The sequence below is a fragment of the Chiloscyllium plagiosum genome, chromosome 8 (assembly GCF_004010195.1).
Source record: "Chiloscyllium plagiosum isolate BGI_BamShark_2017 chromosome 8, ASM401019v2, whole genome shotgun sequence".
Taxonomy (NCBI): domain Eukaryota; kingdom Metazoa; phylum Chordata; class Chondrichthyes; order Orectolobiformes; family Hemiscylliidae; genus Chiloscyllium; species Chiloscyllium plagiosum.
In genome coordinates, this window is record NC_057717.1 from 94,588,524 (window position 1) to 94,606,844 (window position 18,321).

General features: G+C 42.9%; 1 protein-coding gene across 1 annotated transcript in view; it reads right to left on the bottom strand.

The window, feature by feature from the left end:
• The window catches only part of LOC122552189 (adhesion G protein-coupled receptor E2-like), a 61,836-nt gene extending 44,905 nt beyond the window's left edge, over positions 1-16,931 (bottom strand). Inside the window, exons 1-8 of the mRNA XM_043694785.1 lie at positions 16,869-16,931; positions 14,641-14,721; positions 12,101-12,235; positions 10,789-10,923; positions 8,622-8,753; positions 6,556-6,644; positions 4,092-4,190; positions 322-499 (exon numbers count right to left, since the gene is read on the bottom strand). Of these exons, the coding sequence (XP_043550720.1) occupies positions 322-499; positions 4,092-4,190; positions 6,556-6,644; positions 8,622-8,753; positions 10,789-10,923; positions 12,101-12,235; positions 14,641-14,721; positions 16,869-16,899 (880 nt within the window). The 5' untranslated portion in view covers positions 16,900-16,931. The remainder of the gene's footprint in view (positions 1-321; positions 500-4,091; positions 4,191-6,555; positions 6,645-8,621; positions 8,754-10,788; positions 10,924-12,100; positions 12,236-14,640; positions 14,722-16,868) is intronic.
• Between the last annotated feature and the right edge of the window lie 1,390 nt (positions 16,932-18,321).

The window sequence follows — 18,321 nt, forward strand, 5'->3', positions numbered from 1 at the left end:
GTCATCCCTGCTAAGGTATTGCACCATTGAACTTTGGCCAGCTCCTCCCTCATAGCTCCATAGTTCCCTTTATTCAACAGAAATATTGTCACTTCCGATTGTACCCTCTCCCTCTCAAATTGCAGATTGAAGCTTATTGTATTATGGTCACTACTTCCCAATGGCTCCTTCACTTCGAGGTCCCTGACCAATTCTGGTTCGTTACACAATACCAAATCCAGAATTGCCTTCTCCCTGGTCCTCTAAGAATCCATCTCTGAGACACACTCTACATCAACTCAACATCGAGAGGGTTATCATTTGTACTGAGTAATACTTTACCGAAAGAGTCTTCTGATATTGACTTTGTTTCTCCACTGGGTAAAGTCAAAGCAACAGCCATTGCCGTATTCTCCAAGAGATCCAAGATGGTCGCTGCTACATTTAACTGTTGACTGGTCGTCATGTTCTGTAGCTGTGAATTCCTACTGAAGACACTATTTGTAAAGTTTGTGATGGCCTAAGAATAGAAAGAGAAATAACTTCTTGAACTAACAGGTCTGTTTTCTTTCCCTCCTCATATTAATTTTCTCTCATTCCTTTTCTCCCCAAACTGCCTCCACTCTTTTCCTCCTCGAATGCTTTGTTTTCTTACTCCTTTTCCCTTCACTGTGATTGTCTTGAATTCTTCCTTTCCTTTCCCTTCTCCCCCCTCCCAGTTTCTGGCCTCCACTCTCTTCAGCTGTGACTGCCAATTATCCGCCTCCATAAATGAGGTTAATGCCTCTCTCTCCTCCCATCTGTTGAAACATGTCACAACAACAGTGAACTGCAATTTACAAAAATAAACTTTGAAATAAAAAAAACAACAGAATTTTGACAGTGCCAAAGGAGGACATTCAGCCCATTCTGCCTATACTTACGCTCCCTAGTGCCAATCTCCTGCTTTGTCCTCATTGCAAATTATAGCATTTGATTCCTTTGATCTGAATGGCTTCCTAAGCCCATTCCAGAATGCAGCTCAGTGTCAATCCCATTGCTATGGGTCTGCAGTCACATGTAGTCCATACTGTTTTACCGCTGGCACACATCACTCAGATCCTGCCCAATCTACAATCTGTGTTTGAACGCTCCTACCTTCACAATAGTCATCTTTACACCAACTTTACACATTGATTAATCCACTATTGGAGGTAGGTCTTATGGGCTCCTACAGGCAATACAAAGTTGGGACACCACAGGTACATCAGATATGAATATCCCATTGGATATCAACCCACATTCAGTTTGGAAGATCCAGTCTCCCTTCAAAAGACAGAATTCATCAAGGGGCTATCAGCCAAACATAAAATATGGGCTTCTTTCCTCAAAGAACAGGCACCATCAAAACAGAAGGATTATAGAAGTATGACACCAGGTCACATTGGTCACATGACGACAAAAGGCTTGGTCAAAGAGATAGGTTTTAAGGTGCGTTTTAAAGAGGGGAACCAAATGCATTGTAGCCAAAATGGCTTATGATGCAAAGATACCATGAAATGATTATCGACTGTTGTAAAGACTGAGCACGTTCATAATGCTCTTTAGGGAAGGAACCCTGCAATCTTCACTCGGCCTGGCCTACACCTGATTCCAGACCCACAGCCATGTGGTTGATTCTTAACTCCCCCTGAATCAAACATAGAAGAGGCCTTTCATCCCACTGAGTCTGTAGCACCTATGGAATGGCCTCAGTTCAAACGCAGTTGAGGAAAAGCAGCAATTACTGGACTTGCCAACAATGTCCACCCTCTGTAAAAGAATAAAAAGTAATACGTCAGAAAGCAAGTTGAAGGGGATGTAAAGAATCTGCAAAGGGATATAGATAGGACAAGGCAATTGGACAGATGGACAGTAATGTGGTAGAATACGAGGTTGCCCATTTTGGCAGAAAGAATAAAAGCTTAGAACATCATTTAAGTAGAGAAACATCAAAGAGTGCTGAGCACTTGTACCAGGGCCTCCAGCTGTAAGCGATAGTGAGACTGGGTATCTGGAGTGGTCGAACAGACCCTCTGTGAAAATAAAGGAGTCTCTATGGGGGGAGGAGGCAAAATGGCAAGGAGTAGACAGACAAAGGATTTCTCAACTCACAGGCTTCATTCCATGTAAATGCCTCCTCATTTAACCTTAATTTCCCTTCACTTTTGTTATGACTTGAAACATTAATTATTTATTTCATTGGCATCATGTTCTTTGAACCTTCTGTGTTTCAAATCTCCTGTTATATTAGCAAGAAGGTTCAGCAACTAATTAGCAGGATAAATAGAGTGTTTGCCTTAACATCAAAGGGGATGATGGATAACAGTAGAAAAGTCTTGCGACAGTAATATGGCCACTTGTGTGACGTCATCTGAGTACTGTTTAAATTAAAATATTATGAAAGGGGTATACTTGCATCAGAAGTAGTTCAAAGAATGTCCACTCAGCTGATTCCTGGGAGAAGGTGATAAACTTATGAGGAAAAGTTAAGCTCATTTCATTTTGAACTCATTGGACTTTAGAAGAATGAAACGGGATCTTATTGTGACATATTATGTTCTGAAGGGGCTTGATAGGGTGGATGCTCAGAGAATATTTTCCCTCGGCGGGAATCAAGAACTAAGGAGCATTGTTCCAGAATAAGGAGATTCAATTTCAAACAATGACAAGGAGGACCTTTTCAGTTAGAGAGCTATTAATCTTCAGAATTCTGTTTCACTGAGAGCAGTGGAGTGTCAGCCATTGGACAACCTAGTGGCTAAATTTGATTTTTGATAAACAGGGAAGGCAAAGTTTTTGGAGAAAATGAGGAAAGTAATGCAATGGCTCAAACCAAGTCATCCCTGCTCTTCTTGAATGGTGGAAGAGATCCAATGGGCTGAATGGCCTTCTCCTGTTTCTACATTTTTATGATCTAATGGAAATAATGATGAAAAGAGCAAAAGCTGAAATATATAGTATTCCAGAGCCTGGGAACCTGACAACAGAAGGTGATGATAGAGCATTGAACTTGGAAATACATAACAGGCTAGAATCTGAGTAACATAAACACCTTGGAGGGTTGGGACAATGGAGGCTACAGAGGTAGTGATGCCTCTCTCATTTCCTCTTACACCGATTCTCGTTTCCCTCTGATATAAAGATTAGATCGAGATATGGGAACATCCACTGTCTACCATCAAATGACGACAGAGGAAAAAATACCTCTTTGTAAGGAAGTTTGTAAAATCCCGAGTGAAGTACTTGGTTGACAGATTGAGCAATTCACTCACTCCTGCTTGTTACAGGCTGAAACTAAAGTCAGGTGCAATCCTGGTAGAAAGAGGAAGCTGGGGTCTTAACTCATATTATCCATATTTTAGTACACATGCAAGTCCAGTGTATCAGATTAACTTGCCAAGTTCTAGTTATTTGTGTTAATTGTTAACAAGTGTGTTTAATTATGAGCTAATGGAAGGCATTAATTGGGGTCACAATTGAGTCCAAATAAAGAGACATTCAAAGGCCCTCTTATGGAATACTGGTAATGTCCCGACCACTGGACTGAGGGAACCTGCTTTAAGACCCACTTGCTCCAGAGGTGTGCAACAATACCTTTGAACAGGTTGATTTGAAAAATAGGTCAATTAAAAATCATTAACATTTTTAAAAATTAAAGAGACATTCACAGAGTATAGATGGTTGAGTTTGGAGGCACAAGCTTGTGCTGTTTTAGCCTGTTAGTAAATATTGGTCTATTTTAAGATTGGCTCTAGTATTGTTTTTCTCTGACTGGTTTTGTGGAGTAGAGTCAAAAAGTATGGTCCTGGGAAAACACATCCGGTCAGGCAGCATCTGAGGAGCAGGAGAATTGACATTTCAAGCATAAGCTCTTCATCAGGATTCCTGATGAAGAACTTATGCTCAAAATGTTGACTCTCCTGCTCTCCGGATGCTACCTGACTGGCTCTGTTTTTCTAGCACCACACTTTTTGATTCTGATCTCCAGCATCTGCAGTCCTCACTTTCTCCTAGCTTTGTAGAGTAGAACACTGCACCAGAACAATGTCACTTTTGGAGCATATAGAAATACTGGGCCTATGATTCCTTACCTGGATATCGTTTGTGACGCTGAAATTCTGACAGACTTTGTCAAGTAATCGGCGAGCTGATTCTACTATGAAGCAAGACCCATTACCCACAGAGTTTGGCTAGACAGTGGAACAAGATAATAGTTAAAAATCCCCCCTTCTCATTGATAACCATCACTAGACAAGTCAACCTAAAACTCCACCAAGCCAACAGTCCCAAGAGCAAAAGGCTGGAAAATCAACTTTGTATCATCTGGAAATAAGTGACATGATGTTGTTTGTGCAGCTAGTGTGATAACACTGGGATAGTACCAGATAGTGATGTCTGGATTTATCCCACTGCAGTTCACAGCATCAGTGTTGGGGCACCTTGTTGTGGGCTGAGTGAACAAGTACCTTGCACCCTTCATTCCCTTCGGATATTTAAAAATGCTTTACAACAAATTTTTAAAGAATTTATTTGTTCATAGGAAATGGGTGTCACTGATTAGGCCAGTGGTTATTATTCATTGCCCATACCTAATTGCCCAATAGAAGGTGATGGTGAACTGCTTTCTTCAATTCTTGCAGTCCATTTGGTGTAGGGGGCACCTGGAGTGCTGTTCATGGGGAAAGGATGCAAGGTGTTCCAGGACTTGAACTCAGTCACAACAAGGGAACAGTCATATAATTCCACGTCAGGACGGTGTGTGGCCTGGAGGTTGATGGTGTTCCAAGTGTCAGCAATGCCTGTCCTCGAGGTGACAATTTGCTGTGATGCTGCCATGGGAGCCTTGGTGATTTGCTACAGTGCATCTTGTTAATAGCAGACTGTAGTCCCACTAGTCAGCACTGGTAGAGGAGTAGAATGTTAAAGGTGGTGGAAGGGGAGCCAATCATGTGGGAAACTTTATCCCTAATGGTCTCCAGTTTCTCGATCGTTGTTGGAGCGACATTCACCCAGACAAGTGAAGTATACGCCACCATATACCTGACTTTTGTTTTGTAGATAGTCTACAGGATTTGAAGCGTCTGAAAATGAGTTACTCACTGCAGGATTGGCCTGCTTTTGTAGACCCCGTACTTATATAGCTTGTCCAACTCAATTTCTGGTCAATGGTAACCCCCAGAACACTGATTATTGGGGATTCTGTGATGGAAATGCCATTGCATGTCATGTTCAGACTTTCTCTTGTTGGAGATAGACATTGCCTGACACTTGAGTGGCATGAATACAACTTGTCGCTTATCAACCCAAGCCTGAATATTATGCAGGTCTTGCTGCTTATGGACACAGATTGATTTGGGATTTTTGGAGTCAAGAATAGCGCTGGACACTGCAGGAACTCCTTGATGCCAAACTTGGCCTAAATGTGAGCTTGATGGAAGGCCAGTCACACTCATCTCACCCTTGCAGTGTAACTGTTTTGTCCATGATATTGATTTTGTCACGTTGTAATGTAGGAAAAGTGTCACCCAACTTTCACACAGGATGTTTCCACAAACAGCAATGCAAGTAATTAGATAATGACTAGATAAACTGTTAAACATTTATAGTCAGGACTAAATCTTGACGTTGATATAACTGGAAGCTCCCTTGTGCTTTCTCCACAAGAGTGCCACTGTGATGTTGGTTCTACCCAAGAAGGCTCATGGGATCTGGGTTTAAAACACCTCATTTGAAAGCTGATCTTATTGTTATGAAGTTATAGACGTGTACTGTACCTTAAAGGGAGCTGAAACTTCTGCTGGCACAGAGTGTGCTGAACAATTTAAAAATGTAACATTTAGTTATGAAACAAATAGCTGGAGCTGTGTTGCCATGGCACACAACAAATTCAAATTCGGCTAATTTTATGCCCTAGATACCAAAATCCAATTGAATTTGAATTTTACCAATAGCCAGTCCGATGTTTTAGGGTATATAAAATCGGGTATTTTGAACAGTTGGGGAGAACAGCAAAGAGCAGCCAAGTACCAACAGACTGCCAGCAGAATAATTCTCTGAAAGGTACCTGTCCATAAGAAAGTTGTGCAACAGAAGACTGAAGATGACCTAGAGGAATCTACGGAGGAAGTTCGACATCAGAAGACAACAACTGGTTTTGAAAATTGATTTGCTATAGATTTAAGAGGGAATTTACTAGACCAGTAATGTAGGGTGGGAGGTAAAATAAGGTTTAAGAGAAAAGAGTTGTAAGAAGCTGTAGTTTAATGTTCTCTTTTGGATTTAAAGAATAAAATTGTTCATTTTACAGATTACAGCGCAAGGTGAGCTTTTCAGTGTGTCTGGTTCAAATTAACAGAAGGGTTTACCTAACATTATGGTCAAGAAATTTAAAATTACAAACAATCATTACCTGTGACCATTATAATCATCCTGTAGTCATTTCAAATCCATGCTCATGTTCAATCAAAAATCAAGGGTACAAAGAAATGAACCCCATTAAGTAAAAGGACTTCTTCAGTCAGTCAGTTTGAGAATAGAACAACATGGGTCACATACCTGTTGAAGGATTTGTGAATGCTTCCCACCACACTGTACGAGGGTGGAATTGTTTGGCTTTTCTGGTTTGGGACAGTTGAGAGGTTGCACTGTAAAAATTAGAATAGTTAAGAGATCTTTCAACATTGGTGCCCAATTCAAAACTCTGCCATCTTCCTACTTTGGATTTCTGATGCCCATCTAGCAGGACAGATGGAACCCAGTTTTGACATCTCATCTGAAGGATACTCCTCCAACAGTGCAGCACGCCATCAGGACAGTACTGGGGTTTGGTGGGGGGTGGGGGGAGTCAGCTTAGATTACCCTTTCAAAACCTTATTTCATACCAACACCCTTCTGACCCAGAGTGTTAATACCTGAGTCAAACTGATAGAGATGAGAGTGTAGTGCTGGAAAAGGACAGCAGGTCAGGCAGCACCAGAGGAGCGGACCTTTCGGCATAAGCCCTACATCATGAATGAGGCTTGTCGGTTGAGGCTGAGATAAATGGGAGCGGGGTGGGGAAGGTAGCTGGGAAAGTGATAGGTGGATGAAGGTGACGGAGAGGGTGATAGGTCAGAGGGGGGAGTGATGGACAGGACTGGAGGGCGGTGCCAAGTTGGAGGCTTGGGACTGGGATAATGTGGGGGAGGGGAAATGAGGAAGCTGTTGAAATCCACATTTATCCGATGTGGTTGTAGGGTTCCAAGGCAGAATATAATGTATTCTTCCTCTAGGCATCGGGTGGTGACGGTTTGGCAGTGGAGATGGCACAGGACCTGCATGTCCTTGAAGGAGTGGGAGGGGGAATTGAAGTGTTCAGTCATGGAGTGATGGAGTTGGTGGGTGCGGGTGTCCCAGAGATGTTCTCTGAAACACCACCCCTCTCACCTCCGTCCAAGGCCCCAAAGGATCCGTCCACATCCATCAGAAATTTACCTGTACCAATACCAATATGATCTACTGCATCCGTTGTGACCGGTGTGGTCTCCTCTAAACTGGGGAGACAGGACGCCTGTTTGCGGATCATTGATATCAGGGAACATCTCTGGGACACCTGCACCAAGCCCATTGCTCCGTGGCTGAACCCCCTCCCACTCTGCCAAGGACATGCATGTCCTGGGCCTCCTCCACTGCCAAACCGTTACCAGCCAACGCCTGGAGGGGGAATGCCTCATAGTCCGCTTTGGGACCCTGCAACCATATGGGATAAATGTAGTTTTCATCAACTTCTCATTTCCCCTCCCCCACATTAACCCAGCCCCAAGTCTCCAACTCAGCACCGCCCTCCGGACCTGACCATCACTACCCCTCTTACCTATCACCCTCTCCCTCACCTTCATCCACCTATCACTTTCCCAATTACCTTCGCCACCCTCCTTCCCATTTATCTCTCAGCTCCTGATGAAGGGCTTATGCCCAAAATGTCGATTCTCCTGCTCCTCGGATGCTGCCTGTCCTGCTGTGCTTTTCCAGCACTACACTCTCGACTCTGATCTCAAGCATCTGCAGTCCTCACTTTTTCCTAGTTGATTTCAAACTGACAAACACAATCTCAACAACCTGCAGAGAGATTAACCAGAATTATAGATTAATGAAGGTCAATTTTTATAGATCCACTAAGCCCTGTAATTCTGTCAAAGAGGGAACAAGGAAAAATGGAAAATCCTGTATATAAAATTTTCTCCATAGGGTCAGACTTGTGATTCTTGGCAACCAGCAACTAAAGATGGAATCAATTTAGTTTCAGCTCACAAGCTTTCTGATGTCCTAAAACTCTCACAATTGCCCTTTCTATCCCCCTCTTTCCTAGAATTGACCTCATAGTCATTGCCAGTCATCCAAAATTCCTGATGAGAGACACCAAAGGTGAGGCCTCAGGCCCAATTTCCTAGGCCTCAGGCAAATACGGTCCACCAGGAAGTTACCTCTGCATCAGGAGTGAAAGCTGAGGAATGGTCTCAAAGTTCTCCCCTCATATATATAGTCTGCCCCCACCCCCTCCAACTTCCACAAGTCCACCCACCCAAACCCCCAGTGTCAATAATCATTTTCATGCAGCTCTCTGTGTCAATCATTGCCTTCACCTGTACAGGTCCCTTGTGTTTGTTCTGGCACTGGCTGAAATCCTGCCCGACAGATACAGCGGTAACTCCCCAAGGAGTTATGACAGGTTATGTTCTTGCCACACACATCTTCATTCTCACACTCGTCCACATCTGCAGTGAAGAGGAAAAGATGTCACAGTAACTGCTCCAGAACTCAACCTGGTCTACACGGACTCCCAATTGTGGCAATGCTTGGTAACTTGGTGTTAAACTACATCACATACAATTTGCAGCACAGAAACAGGCCATTCTGTCCATTAGAAGAATGGTGATCTTGAATCTCCCACCTAAGAGCTTCCTCCAACATTGTCCCACTGCATCAACACAGCTTTCTATTCCTTTCTCCCGCATGTACTCATCTACATCATGCCTCGATGCTCAACCTCTCCATGTTGTAGCAAGTCCCACATTTTAGTAGCTCTCAACCTAAGCTGGATTCTGACCCAGCAACACTGAAGGAATGGTGATATATTTCCAAATCTACAGGGTGTACCACTCAGAGGGTAAATTACAAGCAATAGACTTCAGTTTCATTGTATTTTCTTGCATGTGGGTTGTGGACATTATCTGCGATTCACACATGCCATTTCATAAAAGAGCAGAGTAGAAGGGTGGAGTGGTTGTTACATTAGGAGGCGAATGCTTGTAAAGTGTATCTCTGTAAATAAGTGCCTTTAAAAATGTATAAATATTGTCTCCAGTTTTATGTTCAATTATAACTTTCTGGAAATTTCAACAGTCTGGTGTTCATGTGCTTCTGAGTACTGGAAATGGGTTGAAGAAGTTTCGTTGAGCTGTTGCAGTGCCTTTCGTAGATAGTACACAGGCACTGACAGTGGTTTGACAGTGGAAGCATGAGTATCTGTGACATTGATAACCAAAGCATTAGGTACTGCATTATGCTGTGGTGTTCTAATGGAGCAATTGAGCATCCCATTCTGTCTTGATCACTCATTTTTTCCTATCTTCATGCACACACCCTCCCCTTTGGGAAATTATTGCGAAGGTTTGAAAGGAGTAGCAAGCTGATTATTAGCTTCTATGAGCTTCCCAACTTCAATGTGTAGGCCCAAATTACTGAGCTTCTCATCATAGATCAACCCCTCTGCTCAGGAAACACCCAGTGAAATTCCAGTGTGGAGTCTCCAAGGCAAGTACATCCTTCATTACAAAAGACACCAAAACTATTAGTCACAGCTATTAAAGGAGATGGAACAGAGGCAGCTAGTTGGAGTTCAGTTCAGATCAACCAGGATCTCATCGAATGACAGTGATGTTTCTGGGGCTGAATGGTCTCCTTCTCTGCCTATAGGCAGCCTACTCTTTAGAAGCAACAGTGCCCAGCATTTTTGCCTGGGTCTAGACACAGATTCCAGGGAGGCTTCAGCAGTTTGGCTGATTCCAATGGACAATGCTTTTAATGAGGGCTTGATGATTGTGGTTAGGAGTGCACCAAGTTTGGAAGTGGCTTCTGAACCTTCAGACAGGGTCCTGGCATATTTGGACCCTGGGGCCATTCTCCAGTCCCTCGCTGGCACTACATACACAAGTTTGAGCCCTGTGGAAACTTGAGAACCCAGGAAATCCTATAAAAATGAGCACACCCAACCTCTGTTTTGAAGTGCCAAACAGCATTTTGTTTGCTTTTGTGCTTAATGCATTTAGAATATATCAAGAAAACTGTGCGGTACAAACAGAATGGAGAATTGGAGTCTTACTCTTAGGGTACAATTAACAGGGAACACAGGTTTAAGGTAAAAGGAGGTATGTTTAAAGGAGATGTGACAGTCTTCTTTGAAGTGGTAAGTGCCTTTTTACCTAAGTGCCTGGAATGCACTTCCAGAGGAGATGGTGGAGGCAGACACAATTTCAATGTTTAAGAGATATCTTGACAGGTACATGAATTGGCAGGGAAATGTGGGATACTGACTATGTAAAGGCAAAGTCTAGAAAGGCATAATATATTGGTGCAGTCTTGAGGGGCAAAGGGCCTGTTTCTGAGCTTAACTATTCTTTGTTTTCTTAATTATCCATTCGATTTTCTCACAGATTTGACAATTCTTTTCAATTCTCTTCAGGATCATCCTGGACAAATAACTGATTAGTGACACCCACTTAATTGCACACTTAAGATTATCCTCCTTACCTTTACAAGTTGTTGTATTGCTGGAGCTCCCAGGAATGGGGGTAAACCCTATACCACAGTAGCACTCATAGCTCCCAATTATGTTACGACATAATGCTGATGGATCACACGGTGACGATGTACACTCATCAATATCTGTGGAAACAATGATGTTTGTTAATAGCTGATCGCTGTTTAGCTCGAATTAGAACCTAAGAGATAGCAACATGAGAAGGCTACTCGACCTCTCAAGACTGCTCCACCATTCAATAACTGACCTGATTGTGGCCTTCACTCCACTTTCCTGTCTGTTCCTCACAACCCTCAACTCTTTTCTTGTTTGAAAACCCATCGCAAGCACCTTGAATATCAAAAACATGGAGAATAAGAGCAGGAGTAGGCCATTCAGCCCTTTGATTGTGCTCCATCCATCAATATGATGTTGGCTGATCATCCTCATGGGTTTTACGGATAGACATTGGAGAACCATGCAGCCATTAAGAACATTAGGGGGTATGTTGTGCAGGAATGCCTAAATGTACTGCCAGAAGAGATGGTGGAGGCAGATACAACAGCAACATTCAAGAGGCATTTTGGCAAATTCATGAATAGGCAGGGAATACAGGGACACAGACCACATAGATGCAAAAGGTTTTTAATTTAAGAAGGCATCATCTATGGGCCCAGTCTTGATGGGCCAAAGGACATGTTCCTGTGCTGTACTATTTTGTGTTCCTTGTCTTCTTAATTCTCCTTCCAATATTTCTCGCAGGTTTGAGTTAGACAGTAGTGTCTGATTCCTTTGGAGTCCTGGACCAATAGACAATAGGTGTAAGAGTAGGCCATTCTGCCCTTCGAGCCTGCACCACCATTCAATATGATCATGGCTGATCATCCTTAATCAGTATCCTGTTCCTGCCTTATCTCCATAACCCTTGATTCCACAATCCTTGAGAGCTCTATCTAACTCTTTCTTAAATGAATCCAGAGACTGGGCCTCCACTGCCCTCTGGGGCACAGCATTCCACACAGCCACCACTCTCTGGGTGAAGAAGTTTCTCCTCATCTCTGTTCTAAATGGTCAACCCCGTATTTTTAAGCTGTGTCCTCTGGTTCGGCACTCACCCTTGAGCGGAAACATGTTTCCTGCCTCCAGAGTGTCCAATCCTTTAATAATCTTATATGTCTCAATCACATCCCCTCTCAGTCTTCTAAACTCAAGGGTATACAAGCCCAGTCGCTCCAGTCTTTCAGTTTCTGGAGAACTGACAACTTTATCACAACCAAGAGATTAGTGCCCCTATTTAAATGCTTATAACATTATCCTCCTTACCTTCACAAGTTATTTCAGTGCTGGAGCTCCCAGGAATGGGGTTATGACCTTGATCACAGTAACATTCAAAGCTCCCCTTTAAGTTGCGACATGTTGCAGATGGATCACACGGTGACGATTCACACTTATCGATTTCTGTGTAAAACAGTAATGTTCATTCATTGCTGGATCACAATTTCACTCAAATTCGAACCTAAGATATAGAGCTTGAGCAGGACATTCAAGCCCCTCAAGCCTGGACAATCACTCGATAGGTGACCCAAATGTAGCCTTCATTCCACTTTCCTGTCAGTTCCACATAAAGCTGAACTCTTTTCTTGATCAAAAATCCATCTCATGCACCATGAATATAGAAACATTGAGACTAGAAGCAGAAGTAGGCCATTCGGCCTTTCGAGCATGCTCTGTCAGTCAATATGACCATTCTACTGGCTTCTAGCACAGACCTTGGACAGCCATGCAGCCATTAAGAAAATTAGAAGATACATCATGCAGCAACTTCTGAACAAAGTCTGTTGCCCCAGCTTTGTCTGCAGTTTGGGTCTCCTTATCTGATGAGGGATGTTCTGATCATGGAGGCAGTGTAGTGAGCTGGTTCCTGAGATGGTGGGCTTGATGTCAGAGGGGAGGTTAAATCAGTTAGGATTATATTTGCTGGAGTTCAGAAGAATGAAGGGAGCACCTCATTGAAACCTATAAAATTCGAACAGGACCAGACGGGGTAGATACAGGAAGAATGTTCCCAATGGCGGGAGAGACCAGGATCAGAAGTCACTGTTTAAGGATATGGAGTAAACCTTTAGGACTGAGATGAGGAGAATTCTCTTCACCCAGAGAGTGGTGGGTCTGTGGAATTTGTTACCACAGAAAGCAGTCAAGACAAAAACATTGTAGGATTTCAAAAAAAGAGCTAGATATAGTAATTAGGGGTAAAGGGAACAAAGGATATGGAGGAAAAGCAGGAATATGCTACTGAGCTGGATGATCATCCATGATCTTAATAAATACTGAAACAGGCTTGAAGGGCCAAATGACCTACTGCTGCTCCTGTTCTCTATGTTTCAATGATGACTGTGGCTTGCTGACAACCATGACAAGGTTCCTTCCTTTCAGTCTGTGTCGGATAGCAAGGCCAGACAGAAGTAATATCAGCAAAATACTGTAGATGTGGGAAATCTGAAAAGAAAATCAGAAAAGTGCTGGAAAAATTCTGGCAGCATCTGTGGAGAGAGAAACCAAATTAACATTTCAAGTACAGTATGACTCTTCTTCAGAATTAGTAGGAGCTGGTATGTGGGACTGAGGGGTAAATCACAAAAAGCCAAGGTAATATAAGGCAGGGATACTGTGGGTATCTTGGTAAGGCTTGCAGTGAGCGTGCACTATGACAGTAAGCAAACAGCCTGGAGATAGTCCATGCGCTGGGTGTGTGTCTCTAAGCATCCTTGGTGCAGCATTATAATGATCTTTGCTGGAGCAGCATTGAAAGCCCAAGTGGGTTGGAGATGTTCAAAGGGTGAATCCAAGTGAGCACATGTTGGATATGAATGCATGTGGATGTGAGGTGCATTTGGCCAGGAAGACATTGGTGCCTGGTGTCCGATTTAGAGATTGTTCAGAATGAGTGGTGAGCTGTAAACACTAGGTCCTTGATCTGACTCCTACATTGAGCATTCCTGACATCAAGCTTGCTTGGTGCGTTTGGTCAGATAGAAAGCTGAATATTGATGAGGTGAGTAACACTGTTAACAAGGTGTTTAACAAGCTAAATCCCCCTTCATTAGTAACCCACTCTTCCTCAGTGGGAAACGCATCTCACATCGTGGCAAAAACACAACAGATACTATTGACATCAGGTTGTGTCACACCCAACTCCTGGCCCGATTCTGTTACATGGCACACTACAGCCCATCTCGCCATGACCCTTTCTAAGGTTCCTGTCCACTGTCATTCTTCCAATGGATATAGGCCCATCCAATCCTCATGAGATAATTTCTTCATCCCAGGAATCAGCCTCATAAATGTTCTTTCAATTTCAAATATATTGTTCCTTAAATAACCTGCATGCAGTACACTAGATGTGCTCTTCCAAAGCCCTGTTGATCTGTCATAGGATTCCTTACTCTTTTGCTCCATTCCACTCACGAGAAGGATAATTTTCTTTCAGTTTAAAATGCAAAAAGATGGCTTTTGCAGACAGGCCACATTGTTCATGGTGATGATGGTCATAGGTGTGAGGAATGGATGAGAGGCATAGGTGTAGGTATTGGCGTGAGGCATGGGTGTGGGGCACAGGTGCAGTGCATGGGTGTGGCTATCGATATGGAATTAGTGGGAGGCATGGGCTTGTATATGTGTGCAGGGTATGGGAGTGGGACATTGTGTGTGTGAGGCATGGATGTTTGATATCCAAACATGGTTCAGGATACAGACATTGCAGCCTCCTTTTAGCCTGACCGAGAGAGTCAGAAACTGACGGAGAATGATCTGATCATTGTCTTTAATCATCTGGCAGTCTCCTGATCTTCTTTAACACTTACCCATGCAGCCATGACTTCTACGATAGTAATAACCTGGTGGACAAGGATTAGTCTGGCATAGCCTCCAAATGCAGCAGGCCACTAGGAGAAAAAGAAATGAATTATTTTAGAATTTTGCTCCTTAGTTAGCTCTCTTCTTGCCCTGAAAGAGTTTACTTATTCTCCAAACTTTCACCCATTCTCCATCAACTTTTCAACAACAGGAACTGAGGATGGAACTGGGTTTGGTTGGAAACACAACTGAGATCCCACTACATTGCCTGAGTTTGATACATGTGCTCAGGCCAAGGCCAGGCACAGTTGGCTTTTCCCTTTCCCTGAAAGCCATTGTGAAACCCATTGGCTTCATACAACAATCTGGTAACTTTCATATGGACATTTTACCTGAAGCTCAATGTCAAATTAAGAGACTTAATGAGGTCAGTATCACGATTTACAAGACTCTATCAAATAAACCTGGCTAATAAAATCCAATTGGCCTTGATTTTAATCCACCTCCACATTAGGCAGGGAAGAGTCAGGTGAGTGGTTAATACCTTAAATATCACCCTCCCATCTATTGTGTTGCCAGGCGATATTAGCAATGTCAATTCAGGCTGTGGACAAGGCTCCTACTAATAGCGAACAGGGACTTGTTTAAGACACAGTTGCAATGTAATGACATCACTGGTGCCATGATGCAGTATTGATGTAAGAGTTGCTGGAGACCATGTGACCTGCTGCCCTGAGGGGTTAGATTGTAAAAGATGTTAAATGATAGAATGGAGGTAGACTTTCAAAATTTGAGTCACCTAGCCCCTTACCATACTGGAGACTAAACTCTAATTGTGTTTAATCAAGTTAAGTGTGTCTATCTTCTATGTTAAACAATGTGACGAGTTTCTGCAGCCAGTGAGCTCCAGATTCCCATCACCCTGTGGTTGCAAAGATTTACCTGTCAACTTCACTATAATTGGATTGTCTTATGAGCAAAGATTAAGCAGGCCGGGTCTCTACTCACTGGAGTTTAGAAGAATGAGGTGATCTCATTGAAACATAAGGGGCCTTAACAGAGTAAATGCTGACAGGATGTTTCCCCTCATGATCTAGGACCAGAGGGCATAGTCTCAGAACTATGGGACACCAATTTAAGACTGGGATAAGGAGCCATTTTTTCTCTCAGTAAGTCTTTGGAACTTCTTGCAGAGTCCTTACAAAGTTAAAATTTCCATAATCTTACCATATCATGGGGCTGCTTTCTCATAAGAGACCGACAACTGGTGGTGGTTTAACCTGAGGGTCACCACAACTCAGGCAAGAGAAGAGGAAAAGTAACCTGAGCCAGTGTAGAAATTGAACCCATGCTGCTGGCATCATTCAGCAGCACAGATCAGCTGTCAAGCCAACTGAGCTAACCGAGACCCCAAAGCAAGGCATGAAACTCAAGCTGTGGCTTAATTAGCGTTTTATCCCTTTGACTCAATCAATAATGTCCCTTGAAAGTCAGCTTTAGTGAACTCACCAGGCAACTACGACTTTGTTCACACCAATAAATGAGGTCTGTTTACATCTGTTTCTAGTGACTATGCAGAATCAACAACATTTCTCAAAATGGAGAAGGCAAGTTAGTTCTACAAATTCTTATGTTTCCTGCCTTGCTGGTTAAAATCTTAAAGTTGCATTTTTAAAACATACTGAAAGAATTGTCTGTGCTAATAACAAAAAAATTGATCCAGACTTTTGTTTTTTAAGTGACACAGGTAATCATGGATCACAGAAGATTCCAGAAGGGGAGTGTTGTGAGAGAAACAGGAAAAGCAAGAGGTGACATTGGTGAGAATACAGTTATCTGCCTGCTTTCAACAGAGAAAGGAGAACAGGATGGGCGAAAGGCACAGGGGAAGGGGCTAGAAGAGGTGGGAGTTAGAGCAAAAGAGGAAAGGGATGGGAAAGGAGGAGATGGGAGAGCACGGGTGAAGAGAGGGGACACGAAGAACCAGAAGACAGAACTGGGAATGAGAACAGGAGAGAAAGAAAGAGGGAGAATGCAGAGGAAGGGTAGTGAGGACAGAGAAGTCAGGGCCAGGAAGAGATGTTCAGGGGGATGACAGAGGATAGGCTTACAAAAGTGAGCAGGAGGGAAGGGAAGGAAGAAGGAAGGAGACCAGCATAGGATGAGAAAGAATGGAAGGTGGAAGATGATAGAGGGGAGAAGAGCAATCAGAAAAATAATTAATAAAACGGTTTACCCAGAAACAGCAAGCCACATCCGATTTTCATGTCAACAGAACTGTTTTCCTGTAACTGCTGCACTGTATTGGCACCGAATGAGAAATACGTTCTCTGTATTATTTTTCATTTGTGATGATCCAATCAGCAGGGGGAGGAAGTTAAATAATTTCCTGGGGCCCTGATCAAGACCAGAAAAAGAAAACTCATCTTTGTTGAAGTAATGTGACTGTAGTCATTTCAACAGAGGCCGTATCAGGACCAACAAACATTTGGGATCAACTTTCTAGTCCTAAGAAATCATTAAGATTGTAAATGCTTTGCCCAGAATTTGGCTCTCTGGTCTGTAAACTGTCCATCCAAACTGATGAAAGAAACAATAAAGTGAATTAAAATCAGTTTCACCTAAGTCAGAAAATTCTTCATAATGAGACCAATTCATATATTAAACATCAAACTGAATGAGATGACAAAGTTTGATAGTGTCAAGGGAAATTTATTCTGTACCTAGCCTGTGGTTGTTCCTGAGATGGACTGACTACCAGATGGTACAATACAGAATTTGATCTGTCTCTGGCAACAAGAGGAGATTGGTTGCTTTGCCCAGCACATGGTATTATAAAAATGGATTAGAACCCTAAGCGCTTATAAACATTTCCTACTTAAAATATTGTTTGTAAGAGATTGCCGGCTAGAAAAAGCCAGCGAATTTGAATTCCGTGACTATCTGACAGAGTCCTGTGGGAAATTAAAGGACTGGCGTGCATTGTCAGGAAAATTTTAATCATGCAGAAACTTAACAAGAAGCAATAATAACGGGGCTGACTATCTCTCCCTTCTTAGAATTCTTTGAAGAGGTAACAAGTAGATTAGACAAGGGAAACCCAGTGGATGTTATTTATCTCGACTTCCAAAAGGCCTTTGATGAGGTGCCTCACAGGAGGCTGCTGAGTAAGGTGAGGGCCCAAATGTCCGAGGTGAGCTACTGGCATGGTTTGGGGATTGGCTGTCTGACAGAAGGCAGAGAGTTGGAACAAAAGGTTCTTTTTCGGAATGGCAGCTGGTGACGAGTGGTGTCCCGCAGGGTTCAGTGTTGGGGCTGCAGCTGTTCACTTTATAAATTAGTGATCTGAATGAAGGGACTGGGGGCATTCTGGCAAACTTTGCCAATGATACACAGTTAGGTGGACAGGCAAGTAATACTGAGGAGGTGGGGAGGCTGCATAAAGATTTAGACAGTTTAGGAGAGTGGTCCAGGAAATGCAAGGTCTTGTACTTTGGAAAAAAGAATACAGGCATGGACTATTTTATGAACGGTGAGAACATTCACAAAGCCAAAGTACAAAGGGATCTGCGAGTGCTAGTCCAGGATTCTCTAAAGGTTAACTTGCAGGTTGATTCTGTGATTAAGAAAGCGAATGTAATGTTTTCATTTAGCTCAAGAGGCTTAGTATATAAACGCAGCGATATGCT